At 42.3% G+C, this 21,151-nt stretch overlaps 1 protein-coding gene across 2 annotated transcripts in view; it reads right to left on the bottom strand.

Annotated features, from left to right (window-relative positions):
* Positions 1 to 18,681, bottom strand: part of LOC133443767 (cGMP-inhibited 3',5'-cyclic phosphodiesterase 3A-like) — a 115,424-nt gene extending 96,743 nt beyond the window's left edge. Inside the window, exon 1 of one of the 2 annotated variants that reach the window (XM_061720972.1) lies at positions 17,492 to 18,681. In XM_061720972.1, coding sequence (XP_061576956.1) covers positions 17,492 to 18,472 — 981 coding nt within the window. In that variant the 5' untranslated portion in view covers positions 18,473 to 18,681. The remainder of the gene's footprint in view (positions 1 to 17,491) is intronic. The other variant, XM_061720971.1, reaches the window with a different exon arrangement.
* Between the last annotated feature and the right edge of the window lie 2,470 nt (positions 18,682 to 21,151).

The raw sequence follows: 21,151 nt of genomic DNA, 5'->3' as shown, positions 1-21,151 counted from the left end.
CATCACACTCAAAAGCACATGGCCTGAGTTTTCCAAGCGGTTCTTTCCCCCTTTTTTAAACCAATTTAAATAAATAAACATAACTCATTTCCCGTAGGCGACCATCATCAGTCTCTGTTTGCAGACTTGGTGAAAAAAAATTTGACCATGGGTGTACAAAAATGGCCTTCCACTGTTAGCTGAGCATCCATCCATAGGTCTGCTGGAGCCTATCCCAGCTCATTACAGGCGAGAGGCAGGGGTTCACCCTGGACAGGTCACCAGTCCATCGCCACATATACAGACAGACAACATGCACACTTAGCTGAGCATCAAAACAAACATTCCAACACCCGTACTTTGTACACGGTGTCTCCCTTAAAGCCAAAGTCATATAGACTCTGTGCACCATCATATAAATTCAGCACAGCACTACAGTTATACACTGCGTGTTTAATATCAGACTAATTGGAAGTGACTGTGAAAAGGCCCCTGACCCACGATCTTGGACCCGAGGGGTGAAATAACCTGACTGACAGATACATTTACAGACAGATTTTTCCCCCGTTTTTTAACATATTTGGAGATTAAGACATAGCATTGAGTAGGGAACAGCAGAAGCCTTGTTGGCTGAGGGGACAGACACGGTGAGCGGTGAGGCCGGCGAGGCAGCGGGCCGGAGGGACAGGAAGGGCTCCCCAGGCAGAGGTTACAACAACACATTTTTATTCACCACGTCACTGAACTGGAGAGACATGCAGCCCGCAGAGTAAACTGATTAACACTTAGCTTCAAAGGACTTTCATTTTGAAGGTAAATTAAGTTACTTATAATAGCATTTTAACCATATCTCTGTATATGAAGGGAGGAAAGGGCTACAGTATTTCCCATCATGAATAACATGCAAAAAATTAAATAAAATAAAAAAACTGTCCGTATCCTTATATCAATCAGCTTGTACTACATCGTATAAGAAGATTTACAGATTATACCAGCAATTGATTTGCAGATCAATATTTTTCACAAACATCCCCAGTGATGCACCTCATAGACGGCCTAATGTGAGGTCAACATCAAAGTGTAAATAATTAATATATCTTTACAAATCAATCATATAAAAAAGAATATATGTATAGTTAAGATATAATAAATATTATGAATATTTATAAATAATTACGCTGACTTTAAAACTATACCCAGGAGATTTATAGATATTGATGTAATTTCACATTTCAAGTAAAAAAAAATGTTTTCTTTAATTTCTGAATATTTTTCTTGCACAGTCTTTCACAGTTTTAAAACCGGTCTCATCTTTGCTTCTGAAAGGCTCTGCCTCTCTGAGATGCTCTGCGTTACTGCGCTGTTGCTAAGTAAATATTGGATGTTTACTTTACACGCCATTGCAATGTTTTTAGAAAATAGGGGTCTACAGATCAGGCAGAGGCTAGAAAATAAGCTGATCATGCAAACGAATCAGCAATCTGTTGGCAGCAACACACTCATCCGTCGCGCCTTGTCACCACCCTTTCTCTGTTAAGAAAAGGAGAATTATTGCTGTAACTGTGCAAGATGAATCAGTGTCTGCTTTTGCTAATTCCAACAACTCATCTGTTCAACAGTCTGCAGTTGTTTTTGTCTGATTCTTCTGTTCCCGATGAGCCATTTCATTTTCATTAAGAGGCAGATTTACTATGATAGCAGTAAATCGAAATCCCCCCATTAAAAGAAGCTGCACATGTTTTTTCATAACTCAAAAGTATACATCAGGGGTGCTGCATGAGTCCTAAGCTTGAACATGTGACCCATCTACAGAGGCTCCAGTCGTTGTTGCAGCCAATCCAGATTCAACTCCCAAACCTGTGACGGTCTAGTAAAGGCCACCGGTGCCCCCCAAATGACTTAAAAAACTGAATCAAGGGTTTAATCAAACATGCCACGGGTGCAGGAAGCCCATCGTACATCATCAGGGCTGTGTTTTTGCATCGTTAGCAGTAGTTTGGACGGTCTCTATCATCTTTGGCATGCAGAACCTGAAATCATTGTGAGCGATGGTCTTCTCACTTGGAAAGAGTGAGCTCTGATGGATGCTCCTGTTACACCCAGTCACCCTCACCTGTCACCACCATCGTTATATTTTACAAACTCTTCTGTCTGTCTTTACGGGTCTTTATGGCTTTCTTTAAAATGAAGTTGGACAGGGAAGACATTCAAAGACATTTCTGCTTGAGAATCAAATAACAGATATTAGATTGTTTTTCTGCATTTCATAAAAATGTGGTTTATTTGCTCCGCAAAATCTACTTTTAGGTTTTAGCGTGCACACTGTTATACAGAAAAGTGGATAGCTATAGTATTCTCAGCTGTATGTAAAGGTTTGGGAACCCCAGGGCATATATAATATTATAATTATAATATAGTGTAAATGAACAGCTTTTTTCTTAACTGATACGACAGGAGAATTCTCAGCATATCGTGGCTCAAGTGCAAAAGATTAAGCATCATTTCACTTGTCAAGTTTCAGAACTTCAATGACTGATTTTTTTGTCCCGTTAGGAGTTTAACAGCAGGTGAATATTTGTCCTTGGGAACTGCGAGCTGAAAACTTTTCCAGGGGAGCAAATGTTCTCATTCTTCAAAAGCTGCAGTCGCATTTAACATCCAAGCAACTGACTGGGGGCCTAAAACTCGTAAAAGTAACTGATGCATACAAAGCAAAGGATAGCTATAGAAATATTAACTACCCCATGTATGTACATTGTTGTTATTAAGCATTTTTTCAGCTTTCAAAAGCAATGAGATATGAAAATTGTCAAGGCGTGACCACTCTTTTGAAACCAGACCTATCGTTTTTCTGTATTCCTATTGCTGATACAGTAACATTTTTATAAATATTGTGTAATGAGTATAATTAATCTGCAAAAATGCATCAGATTTCACAAATTGATGATTACATGTTTTACCTCAACTGTCCTCTAATAAAGTACTTCAAATCAAATCTAGAATAAAGCTGAGTAATAAGTGCATTATTAACAAATAAGCACAGATAAAAATGCTGGGAATTAAAATGAATAAACGTATAATTGAGCAGAGAATCAGAATAAACATAATTAGGTACTTCCTTCAAGTTTTATCAAAATGTCTAGTTTTTTTTCTTTGGTTGTTTTTAATAAAAACTTGTGCATGAACATGTGTTGGTATTTTGACAACAGTTCTGTGACTAAACTGAGAAGCCTGGATGTTATTCAGTTCAATTCAAATCAAAAGCGCCATTTCATTAAATAAAATATCTCCAACAGATTTCCAGGCAGAATTTATAGAAAAAGCAGGTCGAAAAAAAGCAACACAAACTCCACTTATTTGTCTTTGAAACCAAGCCCCTCGCAGGCTATTAAACGTATAATCAATTAATAGCTGGTTACGTTTTGATTTATTGGTGAGCCCAGTCAGACGGGTTCAAAATGTTCAAAATGTTCCCGCTTGTTAAATGAATCACTGCAGCAGCAGCCGCGGCCGTCTGCTCTGTTTCCAACACAGAACCAGTGACTGGACCTGAGGGAGCAGCTGAACTTCCTGTCTGAACCCAGATGCAGATGAAAGACCATGAGATCAATTTTTTGGGACACTGCTGTCCCAAATGTGCACGCTGGGAGAGGGGAAATTAACAGCTGTTTCTTCCATTTTTTTTTTTTTAAAACACACTCAACTCACTGCAGCTATTTAGATCTAGGACTTTGCCTTCCCTAACTTTCAACTTCAATCTCCCTGTTATGAACACACACACACACACACATACACACACACACACACTCCTCAGTATGAACTTCCTCAGGCAACGTGAGAGTGTCTATTCATTCGGCAGAGGCCAGCTGCACACCTGGTGACAGGCCGGGATGGTGGTGTTGGCCCGGGTCGCAGGGGAGGGGCCGGGCCAACGAGCCCACAGGCCAGCTTTCAGGCTCCTGCTCAACCTGCACATTCCAGCTCACGTAGCAGCGGGGCGAGCGCAGGAATGTCCCCTCATGTAGGGGATTACTGTCCTGAAGGTGGGTTCCACGTGTGACTGAAAGGGCCCTTTAAACCACAAATAAAAATAAAAACCTGAGATGCAGCTTTCAGTTCTCTGTAATGATTTACTGCTGCAGCTCATATCAACCTGTCCAGCCTCTAAGCATTTTACACCAGTTCTCACATACAGTTACAAAGTAGGATTCAGACTACTTTTTCTTAGGTACTTTTGAAACGTCACATATATAAGTTTCCACGTTTTTATACTTTTATCAATATCATATTGGGTTTAAAAGAAGACAACACTTATTTCTAAAAGTTAATGCAACTTTACAGAGGCTCCAACTGTGCAGTCCAAAAGTCTTTGGCACGACTAGTTTTGTTGTTTTATCAAAGTTTTAATATTTTATTTTCCAGTCTTTTTAGGATGCAAACAGAAATCTTGGCTCTCTTAAATCTAATCCTAATTAGGTTTAATAATCTCTTAATCTTAATCCCAGTTAATATCATTGCAGATATGTATGGGACAGTTTCCTTAACACAGTATTCCAGAGTTAAATCAACCCTAGCCTATTATTGGATGATAGTGTAATCTTCTCTTAGGGAGGAAACATGAATTGATGCAGGTATGAGTTGGAGCAGATGTCTGCAGCATTATCGTCGTTCACGTTCACCCAGAGGCCAAGTATCGACATTTAAATAAAAAGCGATTTTAAGCCTTTGACAAGAATCCAAAATGTTGTGGATAGAGGCTCCACAGATGACCCAAAGTACTTTTAACATGCTACGTGTGCAAAAAGTGTATCAAAAAGGACTGTTTGTACAGGAGTACCCTTCTATTCTATAGGTCAACTACCAATATCATCCCGTCAATAAACGTGGAAGGAGGAGTGTGCATGGCAGCTGCTTTCACCTACTTTGTCATGAGTATGCACCAATGCAGTTATGTGGACCCAGAGGTGCTTGACTTGTCCCTATGAAGGGGTAGCAGCGAATGGGGGGAGCACGCCTCTACAAACAGTCCTTTTTATACATTTTCTATACACATACAAATTAAAGCTTCCTTGTCCGATCAGTACAGACTCTATCCTCACTTTGTCAAAGGCTTGAAATAAATTATTTTTCTGACCTCACTACTTGCCCTGTTGGTGCACATTATTAGCCATTATGCTGCAAACATTTGAAGTGGATCAAAAACACACTTCCACGTCATGGAAGAGTGTTGAACAGTAACCTTCTTGTCTTAGGACAACTTTGGTGAAATGTTTTGATCCACTTCTAATGTTGACAACTATATTTCTTTCTGAGTCAAAACTGCTTTTAGTCACGTCGTTTTGGTCCCTAAGGAACGTTTACACTCGCTACCATCTAGTAATAGACCTAGGGCTGATTTAATTCAGGAATTTTCCTTTAAAAAGAGGGGAAGGAGTTTCACTTAACTTGAAGGAATATTTGATTTGATTACTTTTAGGAGGCGCCGTCTAACTTGTCGCCTCTCGTCCGAACTACTGGAAAAAAACAGCCAATAACTTTGGATTCTCACCCAAGCCATTACTTCCGACACCTTCGTATAGGTTTACAACACAATGATAAAACTAGCTCACATGGCTACAGATTGAAGGTTATCAGCTACATCTGAAGTATTTGGGTTGGGTTTTTTTATTTCCAAAATATATGAAGTTCTGGAAATTTCTGGGTCCAATTTCACCAACACACAGCTCGGACTATGAGTCACAACTCCATGAGGCTGTTTTATGTGTGGTTTCAATTTGCACAGTTTTGCATTTTGGGGACAGACAAACAAACAAATAAAGATTTTAATACTTGAAAATGGTGGCAAACTTGCTACATCAATAAACAGTGAATTCAAGTAACAGCAAGTTCAGGGACTGTTTAAAAAAATGAGCACACGAAGAAATGACTTTAATATTCAAAGGTTTGTTGTACAATGACATGCTACTGGAATATTAGAAACATTAGTGGTTTAAAGCTTTGCTTTACCTTATCTGATGCTCTATTAATAAATGGGATTGGAAAACTTAGTACTTTCAGGCTTTATTTGAGATGTTTGCTTGTTTAGTGTCTTTGTTGTTTGGCCCAATATTCTTCTGATTTGACATCCAATCAGAATGCAGTTTTTGCAGTTGAAAGTTAGTAGTTAACATCTACTCTTTGCCATGTTTTTTTTTCATGTTTTAATTGACAATTCAATTTTTTTAACTTCCAAAATAATTTTGTCTCAGCATGGAAGAAGAAAAACGTTTCTTTGAAAAGCATGATCCCATTTCTAAAAATGACTGATCAACAATGGTAAGGACTTCAAAACTCTCGGGTTAAGTATTTAGCATATGAAAATGCATCCAAATCCTCACATGGACGTCTATAAACTGTGTTTGCTCACACACGCACCCTCACAAACTCGACTCATACACACATTCGTGCCAGCGCCATGCTGTCCACCTTAATTACTCAAACTTTTATGCAAACACAGAAAAACCTAAGTGACATAATTGCTTTAGTCTAAAAAAGTGAGCAGAAGAAAGTCCCGTCTGTAATCCACCCATCAACACACACACAGAAAGCGCATAATTCACTTCAGGTGGTGTCGTTTGAATCAAATGTGAGGCAGCTATCAGGAAACTGAGGTGTTAGTATGCGTGATGTGTGTCAGGACTGGAGGCTTGTGCCCGTTTAGCAGTTTCAGTAGCGTTAGTTGTGTCTGTGGTTTGAGGCCTTCCGTGTTTCTCAGTTCAGATTCAACCTCTTAGCCTGCAGCAGCTGGCAGCCATCAAGCTGCTTCCACCCTACACACACATACACACACACACACAATTTCCATGGTAATCAGTAGGGAACGAGAGCGTAGTCATGCCAGGGATAGAGCGAACAGGAAAGAAGGGTATTCAATTTAGTCCTGGGCCTTTGGTTTGGTTGGCTTATGTGATCAGAGGTGCAGGGAAAGAATATGAGCTACGCTTGTCGCTGTAAATGAAGGTAATGAAAGAATTGGACACAGATGGGTGAAGCGTGTAAAGTAGAGTTTAAAGGATAAGTCTGTTTTATTACAACTCAGATCTTCTTCTCTTAGTATTGGCCATCATTGCTATCAACAACAAAAGCTTTAATTTCACCCAGGTGATTGCTGGGATTCAGAGAAGACAGCAACAAGGCTACAAAGAGAGAGAGCCTTCAGAGGAATGTGACCACATGTCTGTCGGACAAAGGTGGCGTAACGGAAAGACTAAGTTAGTCTGACTGGAAGTAACAACAACACATGGCCTGGCCCTTGAAAAACTAAAAAAAAAAACAACAAATAAACAACCATTCAGAATCTCATTATTTACAACCCTGAATTGAAACTGTTCAACTGTGGAAGAGGCAGGCCAGCTGGATAGCTGGCCATTTGAACATTGATTAAACAACAAGGCTATTCAGACCTTTTGGTCTACAGTAAATCCCAGGTGTCCTGCATGTTTTAGCTGTTTCCTTGCATCAACGCAGCGGATTCAAGTTAATGGATCCTCATCAGGATGTCATCAAGGTCTGCACAAGTCTGTTAATAGTTACATTACCATGACGATTTTACGCAAAAAAAAATTGAATCTCTGAAAGTTTGATAAAGGCAACGTTGAAAGGGGTCAATGTTTCCATTGATCGCTGTTTATCGAATAAGTGTAACTCCACAATTCTTGTCCTGCAAGATTTCTCTTCAAAACAACGAAAAAGAAAGTGTCAACGTTGAAGAAAATGGACTGAAACATCTTTAGTCTGATAAATTATCGCGATTTCCGCTACTGCTGTTGAGAAAATAGCCATAAATGAAGACAGTGCATGATCATTTAAATTATTCTTATTATTCAGAAGCAAAGCTCCTATGTAATGCATAATGATTTAGTGCCGTAGTGTTAGAGGACAACCACATCGTATTAATGAGTGGATTATCAAATCACCCCAAAAAACCACCTCCTGGTAGCGGAATTTCATTTTAGATATTTGGTTTTGAGCAATTCTAGGGGTAATGGTAACACGCCTAATGACAAAGTAATTTGTATCAGGGTGTGTTGAAGCAGGGAAAGATCTAAAACATGCAAGGCTGCAGGCCTTCGAAGACTGGAATTCGACACCCCTGATCTAAATGGTCAGGTCAGCTCATCCTCTGCTGGTGGCCTCATATTTACTATATATACATGAGAGATGAAGGTTTTAAAATGTCTTTTGTAACTCCAGGAAAGATTGATAAACTAAGCAAACCCCAAGACTTGCGCTTATATAAACACCTCTAACAGTAAATACTTTATGTATTTTGTCAGTCTCTCACCTGGAAGACTTTTGACCCACTTCTCTACAGTTTAGTTTTATTGAATCCATCCATCCATCCATCCATCGTACGCCGCTTATCTGTTCCCGGGTCGTGGGGGCAGCAGCCTCAGCAGAGATGCCCAGACTTCCTTCACCCTAGACACCTCCTCCAGCTCTTCCGAGGGGAGTCCGAGGCGTTCCCAGGCCAGCCGAGAGACATAGTCTCCCCAGCGTGTCCTGGGTCTTCCCCGGGGTCTCCTCCCGGTGGGACATGCCTGGAACACCTCCCTAGGGAGGCGTCCAAGAGGCATCCGGTACAGATGCCCAAGCCACCTCAGCTGACTCCTCTCAATGTGAAGGAGTAGCGGCTCAACTACGAGCTCCTCCCGGGTGACCGAACTCCTCACCCTATGTCTAAGGGAGCGTCCAGCAACCCTGCGGAGGAAACTCATCTCGGCCGCTTGTATCCGCGATCTCGTCCTTTCGGTCCCAAAGTTCATGACCATAGGTGAGGGTGGGTGCGTAGATTGACCGGTAAATCGAGAGCTTCGCCTTTCGACTCAGCTCCTTCTTCACCACGAAGGTCCGGTACATCGACCGCATAACTGCGAACGCTGCACCGATCCGTCTGTCAATCTCCCGCTCCATCGTTCCCTCACTCGTGAACAAGACCCCGAGATACTTGAACTCCTCCACCTGAGGCAGGACTTCTCCACCCACCCGGAGAAGGCACGCCACCCTTTCCCGGTGGAGAACCATGGCCTCGGTTTTGGAGGTGGGTCAAAGACGTGACGCTTACTTTTTCTGTCCGATGGAACTTTTTACCTAATAATAAACATAAAAATGAATAAAAAATATAACATGTATGTCTAATACGTTCCTTCTACATGTGCCCACTCTTATTTTATTTAAACATGTTGGTTATTGGTCATTTTCTGCCATCTGAAGTGTGAAAACATCATGTGGGGTGACCGTCCGGCTTTGACTTCTGTTTGGACAACTGGTTTTAAATCACATTAAAACAATTTAAAAATAATGCTTGCCCTATTGGGCATACTTTCAAACTTGTTTTAGATTTATTGACAAAGTTATGGAACATTTGTACACACATTTCAATCATAATACACAAACTAATCTTGTCCGAATATGTTCATTGTCTGAATTATCATCTGGGGTGACCATGAAAAAAATACAATTGAGGGACTTTTATATTGACAATCATCTCAAAGAGGATGTTGCATCAGCCAGTTACTCCATGAGGGTCCCAGAGAGACAACCTGCAGGTCAGTAGTCTCTCTCTCCTTTACAAATAAATCCTCTTTCTAACTGCTGCAGTGTATACGTCACATTTTGATATCATGTGGGGTGACCACCCTAAAACTGTAAATAATTTGTTTTATTTGCAAATCTATATTTTGAAGGTAAATTTGTTAGTGATATGTGGTGAGAAGTAGCTAGCTTAGATCATATAGCTAACTGTTAGCCTGTTATATTTGATTAAACTTGAAAGCATCATGTGGGGTGACCACCTGTCATGTGGGGTAACCAACAAATGGCAATTCTGTATCAAATTCAAAATTGAATGTCTATCAGTTTTGGTTCAAATATAAATTATTGGTATAGCATGCATAAGTGGATACACCTTGTACACATTTTAAATCAGTTTTATGAATTTTAGAGTAAGTAAGAGGGTGACACTACCATTATGGAGAGAATGTATTTAAAAATGGTTTTCAAAAAATGAAAGGAAAAATGTGTCTATCTTTCTTGAACAGTTAATTTAATTACTGATACTTATTAAAATATAAATTTTGTTATGGAAATCTATTAATTTTGAGATAAATGGTCGCCCCAAATGACGGTTTAAAGGTTTAAAAACACTAAAATACCTTTGTTTGAAGTTTTCACATACATGTATGTGTACACTACATTTCAAATGTTTGGAAAATGGCCAAAAATATCTTTATTTTAAGTATTTTAAAAATGGGCTACTCAAAGGCCTTATACGTCTTTGACCCAGGTGCTGATTCTCATCCCTGCCGCGTCGCACTCTGCCTCAAACCGCCCCAGCACATGCTGAAGGTCCCGGTCCGATGAAGCCAACAGGACAACGTCATCTGCAAAAAGCAGAGACGAAATCCTGTGGTTCCCAAACCAGATCCCCCCCGGCCCCTCGCTGCGCCTAGAAATCCTGTCCATAAAAATTATGAACAGGACCGGTGACAAAGGGCAGCCCTGCCGGAGTCCAACATGCACCGGGAACAAGTCTGACTTACTGCTGGCAATGCAAACCAGACTCCTGCTCCGATCATACAGAGACCGGACAGCCCTTAATAGAGGGCCCCGGACTCCATACTCACCGAGCCCCACAGAATGGCACGAGGGACACGGTCAAATGCCTTCTCCAGATCCACAAAGCACATGTAGACTGGTTGGGCAAATTCCCATGAACCCTCGAGCACCCTGCGGAGGGTGTAGAGCTGGTCCAGCGTTCCACGACCGGGACGAAAACCGCATTGTTCCTCCTGAATCCGGGGTTCAACTATCGGCCGTAATCTCCTCTCCAGTACCCTGGCGTAGACTTTCCCGGGGAGGCTGAGAAGTGTGATCCCCCTATAGTTGGAACACACTCTCCAGTCCCCCTTTTTAAAGAGAGGGACCACCACCCCGGTTTGCCACTCCAGCGGTACTGTCCCCTTCCTCCCTGCAATGTCGCAGAGGCGTGTCAACCAAGACAGCCCCACGTCATCCAGAGACTTGAGGTACTCAGGGCGAATCTCATCCACCCCCGGTGCCCTGCCACGAGGAGCTTATGAACCAACTCAGTAACCTCGGCTTGGGTGATGGATGAGCACGTCCCCGAGTCCTCACCCTCTGCTTCCTCAGTGGAAGGCATGTCAGTCGGGTTGAGGAAATCCTCGAAAAATTCCTTCCACCGTCCAACGATGTCCCCAGTCGAGGTCAACAGCTCCCCACCTGCACCATAAACGGTTCCGGCAGAGTACTGCTTCCCCCTTCTGAGGCGCCAGAACTTCCTCGAGGCCGACTGAAAGTCTTCCTCCATGGCCTCGCCGAACTCCTCCCAGACCCGGGTTCTTGCCTCCAGGACCGCCCGAGCCGCGGCTCGCTTGGCCTGCCGGTACCCATCTACTGCGTCAGGAGTCCCATAGGCTAACATAGCCCGGTAGGACTCCTTCTCCATTCTGACGGCATCCTGTACTTCCGGTGTCCACCACCGGGTTCTAGGATTGCCGCCACGACAGGCACCGGAGACCCTGCGACCACAACTTCGAGCTGCCGCGTCGACAATGGAGGCAGAGAACATGGTCCACTCGGACTCGATGTCCCCCGCCTCCCCCGGGATCCGAGAGAAGCTCTCCCGGAGGTGGGAGTTGAAGATGTCCCTGACAGAGGGCTCAGCCAGACGTTCCCAACAGACCCTCACAATCCATTTGGGTCTGCCCGGTCTGTCCAACCTCCTCCTCCGCCAGCGCATCCAACTCACCACCAGGTGGTGATCAGTTGACAGCTCAGCCCCTCTCTTCACCCGAATGTCCAAGACATGCGGCCGAAGGTCAGATGAAACGACAACAAAGTCGATCATTGACCTCCGGCCTAGGGTGTCCTGGTGCCACGTGCACTGATGGACACCCTTATGTTTGAACATGGTATTCGTTATGGACAAACCGTGACTAGCACAGAAGTCCAACAACAAAACACCACTCGGGTTCAGATCGGGGAGGCCGTTCCTCCCAATCACGCCTCTCCAGGTATCACTGTCATTGCCCACGTGAGCGTTGAAGTCCCCCAGTAGAACAATGGAGTCCCCAGTTGGAGCACTATCCAGTACTCCTCCCAGGGACCTCAAGAAGGCCGGGTACTCTTGGGGTCCCTTTTTTATTATAGTTTTATTGAATTGGAAAGTAATTCATTTAAGCCCATTTCTCCTCGGCTCCTAGCACACTTTTTACGCGAAATGAGGTCTGGACTTTGATTGGACCATGTAGGCACCTTGATTCTTTTCTTTTCCAGCCATTGTGTTGTAGATTTGGTAGTGTGCTTGTACTGCATTATCCAGTCTCAGCCAAGCTGTATCTGTTGGACAGAAGGTCTCACGTCTGACTCCAGAATAATCTGGTATACAAAAGAATTCATAGTCAACCTAATTACATGTGACTGCAAAACCAACCCAAATCATTCTTTCTAGCTGTACCGTCTTCAGCATTTAACATGCTAATAGAAATTGTAGACACAAAGATGCAGCTCTTGGGTTTTCAGCAGTTTCTGTCAGCATTTCACCATCTGACCTTGGGCTAATTTTGCTGGGATCTCCATTTGTGGGAATATTGTTAACTGTCTTGACTCCTTCTATTTGTGAATAGTCTTTCTCACTGTAGAATGGTGGGCTCTATATTGTTTGGAAATACCCTTTTAATACCCTCCTAGATTTATGGTAGTGAAAATTGTATCTCTAAAATTATTGCTGATGCTTTTGCTCTCTGGCATTGTGTTAACAAATATTCCAACAAATTCTGCTTTTAAAGATGCATTCTTTTTTATTATTATTATTTTTAATTTGTTCTATTTGGTTATATTTAATTTTTTAATTAAAAAAAAAGAAAAGAAAGATGCATTAGTTGCTGATGATCAAGTAATAAATTACATTTTATCAACAACACCTTGCTGCTACGGAAGCAGGAAGGGGGTACTTAGTGTTTGGTTTTTTTGCATGCCTCTTCTGAATCTTGGCTTAGTTATTGTTAAATAAATAATTGCATGTTGTAATAAATTTTGTGCTGTTGCTCATCAGTTTTACTCACCTAATTTCATCACTTGGTAAGAACCAGATGACATTTTAACATGTCCTGATAAATAAAACTTGAGGAATTGAAGAGAGACTTTACAGTAAAAGACACAAATCTGGAAAAACAGAAAGACTAAAAGTTGCATATCTGTATCAGGGGTAAGCCTGCCATTTTGCATGGCCACTAAACAAAGCCTTCAATAACCTACTTTCATTCCAACCCAAATCCCTCTGCCACTTGCGTTCTCTTGCGTCCACACACACACACACACACACACACACACACACACACACACACACACACACACACACACACACACACACACACACACACACACACACACACACACACACACACACACACACACACACACACACACACACACACACACACGGCCCAGCTAATGCACTGGGACTGAATGGTTATCAAAAGTGTGAAGCCGATCGTCCAGTCATAAGACATACATCCCCAAGCTGTCATCTGCTTCCTTCCAAAGTGAACAAGCTGGCTTTCAATGGGACTGTTTAAAACCTGGATACGTGTCTAAAGTAAAAAAAAAAAGAAGTAAAAACCATCATATCCCATGAGGTTGTGTGTTTAGCATACAAACAAGCAGTTCAGGATGAGAAAAGCATTGGTAAATCAATGCCCTACAGGCTATCAACAACCTCTTCCATCCCAAACACAATTCAATTATGGATGGTGCAGCGAAAATAGAGTACGAGAAAGCATTTACAACAGCGACGGTAATTGCATTTAGATCCGATTCCAGAGGAAGTCATTATCATAGATTTCAAGAATATCTTTATCATCCAAGTTAAGAAAGAATTTCCTCCTCTGGTTGGGATAATATTTATGTTGGTGTCAGTGAGAGGACAGGGAGCAGAGTGCTTCGGAAAGGGGGTGGAGTTGCTGAGAGTAAAGGGAGTGGCGTTGACTACTTCATAAAGAGAATGGCCTGAAGAGCAGCTCACTCCCACTCCCCGCATAATCACTTCTGCTGCGCGCCCGCAGCCCGAGCGGGTTTAGTTAAAAACACTGAAAACACAGCAGACTGCTTTCCTCCGCTTGTGAGAGGAGAAAGTTCTGCGACAGCGCTGATGTCTGCAGCAGGAGGGAGTCAAATTTCCTTTCACGCTGTGAAAAGTGATCCACACTACAATTCCACACCTCATCCTCCAGTTCAATATCCCCGGCTGCACCACAGAGGACTGGCTCGTCATTTTGGATTACCCCAAGAAGAAAAACTAACCAACAGAACACCCCTCCCTCCTAACCACTGTCATATCAGCTGATAATGACTTTCTTGATGGGCACCCAGCTTTGAAAAATGCTAAGTTAAGAGTGCTGGTGAATGCTGGCAGCCAAAATGTAATCAAAAAGAGGGAAAATGAGTGTTTATCAAGCGCAACCTTGGAGCATTGGCTTTGGCAGCGTCATGGAGGGCAACATTGTTCCTTTGAGGCTTGTGAGGATGAAGAAACAGAGGGATTCCTCTTTGCTCCATTTACTTCTCAGTGAACAGTTTTTACATTGTAACTATCACTCAGAAAGGTCTTTTAATAAGAGGAATAAGCTTCACTGAGAAAAGCAAAGTTAAGTATCAAATCCAATCCTGCTTCATGCTATTCTTCAAAACACTTCAGATGAACAGCAGCAATGTAAGCAACACCAGCTTAATACAGTGCAGATCTACTCTCTGTTAAGCCCTTTTTTAAAACAACATTACTCTTTTGAACGCAGCAAGAGGGCAGGCAGTTAAATCTTCAACCAAACACTTTAGTTCCCTGACAAAGAAACTTCTGGAAAACTAACATTTTGCTGGTGGGAAGTCATTTCCTTCACCCATGCAGAGTCAGTTAGACACTATGTGCTGTCCGACACCTCTCCACGTCTCGTTATCATGTGGTGGCTGGACCGGGGCCCCAAAAAGTGTGTCTCACCCCCCACTTAGGAAGGCCAGAACCCAGTGTGAGCAAGGTGATGACTTATGTGGATCAGCATGGGCTTGTTTACACGTTACAGACCACACAGACAAAACGCTGTCAAGACAGCATGTGCACGCCATGTGTGTCTCAATTACAGGCAGGCCATGACTGGACAACTGCTTAGCAGCACCGCCAGAGATGAAAGGAAACGCCGAATCACTCAGGCTTTGTCATGGAAACTAATATATTCCTCGCTTTGCAGGCTAAGGACTGCTGCCTTTATGTCCCACAACAAAAAGCTGTAAATGAGATCATCTTTCAGTGGAGGGTCGTTGGCTCCTGGCCAAGGTGAGACGAGGCCCAGATGGCAGAAATGTCTAAAATGTGGCAAGATATTGAAAATGTGGGGATTTTTCATTTTTTAATTTGATTTATTTATTCATTTTTATTTATTTTTTTTTTGGGGGGGGGGGGTCTGGTAGGTTCAAACCCTGCTTTGAAAAAAAATATAGAAATAAATGCACACACACACATACATATATATATATATATATATATATATATATATATATATATATATATACACACACATATATATACACACACATATATATGTATATACCTAGACACATATGAAGAGGTTTGTCAAAGCAACATGTTGCATCACTAATGGCTGTTGTGCTGTTTTAATTGTTTTATTTATTTCGAAGATAATTTTGATTCACAAAAAATAATCTGAAGATGTCACGAACAAACTAATTTCATCCTTCAATATGTTATGTGGCTTTATAATTTTGGAAAATAAGTCATTTTGTTACTGCTATTTGAAGAGGCTAGACCATATTTTGTCCGTCAACCTCCGTAGTGCCACAGTAGTGTAGGTGATTATATTATGTTGCCCATAAAGTTTGAATAATTTTGCTCTCAGAAATATCTATCTTTATTTACAATCATTTCATGAGAAGATGTAAAAAAAATAAAATAAAAAAGTTTTATTTTAATTTTATGGGCATCACTGTCTCTAGAATTATTTTTGATGCAACAAGGAAGAGATAAGAAAAGAACAGCATCCACTGTTTGTATAACACTACCGGCATTTGCATCTCTATTTCCATCAGTTGCAGGTTATGTTACAGTTTGGTAACACAACCTGCCTTTTAAACAAAAACGTGCATGAGGACATATTTTTTTTGCAAAGCCATTTTACACTTGAAAAAAAAGAAGAATCTTAATCTCAAATTAATAAAGAAAGATAAACAGATCCTGAGCTGCAGCATCAAATCTTAAATGAGAGAAAAGGTGTAACCACTCACCTATCTAAAAGTCTTTTCAGGCCTATCATGTGTGGATCCACAAAGACAAACAAACAAGCACACGACAGCGATAACTAACTCTGAGAACTGAGGGTATCTTTCAAGTGGCCCCAGCCAACAGTGCTCCCTCTCATCTCCCAAAAAGCCAACCGCTTGCAGGTCACAGCGAGAGCTTTGATCACGCCAAAAGTCTGTTTCCCATTCACATGCCCAGCATGCTCGCTGATTGGGATTTGATTTCCTTGTAACCCAGGTATGCATCTGCATCAGTGACAGAGGAGCTTTAAAGGCTGGAGCTACAACATTCCTGGGGTTTAAGGACAGCAAGCCCGATAAGTGATGTTAAGAAAGTGGAATTAAAGCCTAGAACAAAGAAAGCAGTGGCACCGAGATCATCCAGGGAAAATGTGTGAGATAAATAATTAGGGATGAGAATGAATCACTGACATAACAGGAGCTTTACTCTCTCGTCAGCACAGTTTCAGAAATAGTCTCCTATTGGCAACAGAGTGCTTAACTTCATATTTTACTTTGAAATGAGAGAAACAAAAGAAAAAAGGCTCATTATGAACTCTGGGTCTGTTAGTGTTTGTTTCAGTTGTTTTCCCAAAAGCTTTATGCAATATTTTCTTAGCAAAATGTAGAAAACATATCAGTTTTGTACATTGTATTGTATCAGTTGTTACTTTAAAAAGTTATCTTGTTGGGTTGGAATTTGGAGATTGTGACTATGAAGGCAAAAAATATCGATTGATATAGGCAAAAGTTTGATATTCTAATATCCTGAAATGTCTAAAAGTGACTCAAGAGAGTATCAGGTCTCAAACAATCTACTGTATGTATAAGAGATCTAAACCTATGTTTACTCATATCTAAGCTGCAAACATGATATATATATATAAAAAGAAAACAGCCACAAAGCTGCATGATTTGTTCAACGTCAACTAAATAAAATAAAGCTGAAACAGAGTGATGAAATGATGCTGAGAACTCTAGTCCGAGTCTGTCCCCCCCCACCCCCAGTTCCCACTGCTTTGATTCCTCCTTCGCTAGAACCCTCAGATTCCTTACTGAAGGAAAAAAAAAAAAAAAAAAAAAAAACAATCCAGAAATTTAAAAAACAAAACAAAACAAAAAGCAGAGCGGGACTCAAACTTCTTACCTGGTCCCTCTGGATGCATGGCAGAGAGGTCCGCCGATGTGACTTACTGTTGGCCTGACTGTGTGCCATGTCTGAGGCGATCACAGGACTGGACCTCCTGCGCCTTTTAAACGCAGGCAGCTCTTCCCTGCAGGCTCCGGTCGCGGGGGTGCAGCCCTCCTCGTGTCTGCCTTGCTCGGGAAGGAGCCTGTCAGCATACCTCGCCAGCAGGATGCCCAGCACTCCCACCAGGTAGGCCACGTACGGTCTCCAAGCGGCGCGCACCTTGTGCAGCGACAGCAGCGAGACGGTGCGCGCGACGCTGACGAACACGAGCAGTGAGACGCCGCGCTCGAGCCGCGCTACCATGAGTGCGCCGGTGGCCGCGCACACGAGCACAACCACGGCCGCCGCGCCGACCGGGAGCAGCCGCTCATCTGGCCCGTCCAGGAGAGAGCACGCCGCCGCTTCGCCCAGGTGGCACAAGGTCAGGAGGAAGAGGGCGGTCTGCGCGAGCAGCCCGCAGCGGAGCAGGCACACGCCGACCCAGAAGAAGGCACAGACGAGGGCGAACAGCAGCGAGAGCGCACTCCAGCAAGTTTGGAGCAGCTCCGCTGCGCAGCCTGACGCGAAGTGAAGGGAAGGGGATGAATGCGAGCCGTCGGAGCCTCCACTGGAGCCTCCACCTCCTCCTTCGCTGCCTCCACTGCCTCCACTGCTGCTGCTCCTGCTGCTGCTGCTGCTCGCCTCAGCTCTCCAGTCTGCGCATCTGACCAGCGCGCCCAGAAACGCGGAGAGCAAGCCCACACACACCGCAGCCCGGAGTCTCTGCGAGCTCCGTATCCTCGTCACCAGTGGCCTCACCCACGTCTCACAGTCTCGGTCACGGCACAGTGGGATGGCACATGTTTTCACATAACCATTGCGCTCCGGCGCGCTCAGGCTCTGCTCATAAGCGCCGCTCGGCGCACCGGCACCGTAAACCTCTGCAGGCATCGCCATCACTCATGGCACAATTATGGAGTATAAGGAAGTCTATAACGCATCTATAGCAGTGGGATCATGGGACAGCGCTTGAGTTAGTGGCAAAACAAACATCATATTGGGAAAAAAACAGGCACATACTGTATGTTTCTCCATTTACGCACGGAGATGCGCTGCCAGGGAACGCATTCTCCTTGTTTTTCCAGGTGCGCATTGAGGAACTGCTGTCCCAAACCGCATGAAAAGGGGAGCCTGATTGACAGGGTGGGGGGACTCGGATGCTTTACAGATCTAGGGCACTGCTTCTCTGTGCTCACACGCCCCAGTCATGCCCTCCTTTGTGGTGCGCCGTCTCTTTGACTTCTGCTGTCATTCTTTTCGTTGCTTTCCTGGCTCCTCCGCGGCCCCGTCCGCGCAGCAGCAGCAGCAGCAGCAGCAGCAGCAGCAGCTTCTCCCAACAAAAATCCGCCCCATGCAGTGACCATTCAGCCATAAACAAATAATCTGCTACCTGCCAGTTTTCCCCGAAAATGGCAAAAATCTTCGGTTAGGTCCGCGGGTAAAACGCAGCAGAGGCTTTTAAGCGGGGTTGTTTTGGACGGGGGAAATCCGGGGTGTTTTGTCACCAGCTCTCCAAGCAGCCGTGAGTCTCAGCTCATTCACACCCCCGAGTTCGAGCTCCACAAGGAGCAGCAGAGAAACCCCCAAATCCCCCCCAGCCAGCCCCACAGGCGTAGTCCTCACTACATCTGACGGAGGTTCATGTGCTTGCTTCATTTCCTTCATATATATATATATATATATATATATATATATATATATATATATATATATATATATATATATATATATATATATATATATATATATATATATATTATATATATATATATATATATATATATATATATATATATATATATATATATAAATACACATATATACATACATACATGCATACATATATATAGGTGTGTGTGTGAATATTAATAATGAATATTATTATTATGAACATTAATAATTCTTTTTCACTCTTTGTTTCTACCTACATATTAGTAGTTTTATAAGATATAGTTTCCTCAAAATTTTCTTTTTAAATGACTTAAATGCAGGGGTGAAAGTACACCAGCAGGCCCATGCAGCTGCCCCACAGAAAACCGAAAGAAAAATCAGTCACAGTGACACTTTCAACAGGAAAGCACATGCTGATGTAATCCATCTTAAACAAAAAATTGTATCTTCATTAACTATTCCTAAATCGTTCTTAATGACTTCTGAATAGTCAGAGTTTACGTTGTAATCCTCCATTACAGCTAGCTCAAGCAAGGTCTTGCTTTTGTGGAAAAGTACTTATTATTACAACATCTCTCCTGTAATGTTTTCAGTCACCACACTAAGACACTAAGATATAGTTCAGGTTATTGTCATTCCCTGAACTCTAGGGTTCCTGTTGTCATACCACATTGCATTCTTGGGAAGTCTGCCGTGTTGGTAGCTTCAAGTTTGATTCTCCACATCAGCTGTAGTTGCTCTGTCTCTTTGTTTGCATTACTTCTGTTTTGTTGTTTAAATAAGTTACATAATTGCAGGTATATAACATAAGTGCTATAGCTGTAATTTCACAAGAAGAGAAAATGGGGTAACTGTCCACTACTTTCCTGGCAGGCGTAACATGTAAAACAATGCACCGTACATCCACCATGCCTCTTTACCTCTTTTACATGAGGTCTTCATACGCAACATAACGATGTGATTTGTAGGTTATAGCATACTAGCCTTCCATTTTTGCTTTTTGTTTGCATTTTCATGCATGACTGTTGCTTAAAGCTCTTCTACGTAACAATGTTGTGATTAAAATGACTGAAATGTGGTTATTGTTTTTTTGCTACGATTTCATTCTTCACGTGAAAACAGATGCTAAATACATACGCAAATGAGGACATGTCTGACAGTTCACCGGCTTGAAGGTTTAAGTCCTGCATCCAAGAAATGTGTAATTTCGGCTTTATATGCACTGAAACAAAAAAAATATTCATAAATATAAAAAAAATATGTCAAAAGCCTTAGTGGAAGTAGGAGGTGGGAGGAGTGTCAAAGTCTCTGGCTCTAAACCACATACATGTAAAATCTCTGCAGGTAACATTATCTTGCTCTGGTTGTTAACTAGTCATTGTAAATCTGTTCATTCATCCATTTTCTCTACACATTTCTTTTTTTTCATACCTTCTCTGGACTTTTTAACTGTTTCACTTCCATACCAATTCTAGTCACTACGCTTTTGGCCGCCACTCCCCACAATGCACCAGTCCAGCCCTATAGATATCAGATTCATATGATTATAAAGTGTTTTTATTTTCAAACCACATGCCTGCTGGGGGGGGCGTACTACCTGTGCAAATAGTCTTAAACATGGTCCAGCACATTTTTCCAGCTGGACACAAACTGTTTGCACTAAAACGATGCAACTTATGTGCACAATAACACAAACAGATGACAGATTATAAACAATTATCTTAAAGCCATTTTAACAAACACAGTGTCTAAAGTATGTTAGGAACCTACACCTGCAATGTTAAAACAGTTTTTCCTCCTCATGAAGTTAAGAAATCAGTAAATAAAATCTACTTTCACCCTATCTTAAATGGGACATAAATTGGAGCAAAGTTGCATGTCAGTGAGTATGTTTTGAATTGTAGT

Source organism: Cololabis saira, chromosome 5 (genome assembly GCF_033807715.1).
Source record: "Cololabis saira isolate AMF1-May2022 chromosome 5, fColSai1.1, whole genome shotgun sequence".
Taxonomy (NCBI): Eukaryota; Metazoa; Chordata; class Actinopteri; order Beloniformes; family Belonidae; genus Cololabis; species Cololabis saira.
The sequence above is the reverse complement of the archived record's forward strand: the minus strand, read 5'-3'. Positions and strand labels throughout refer to the sequence as shown.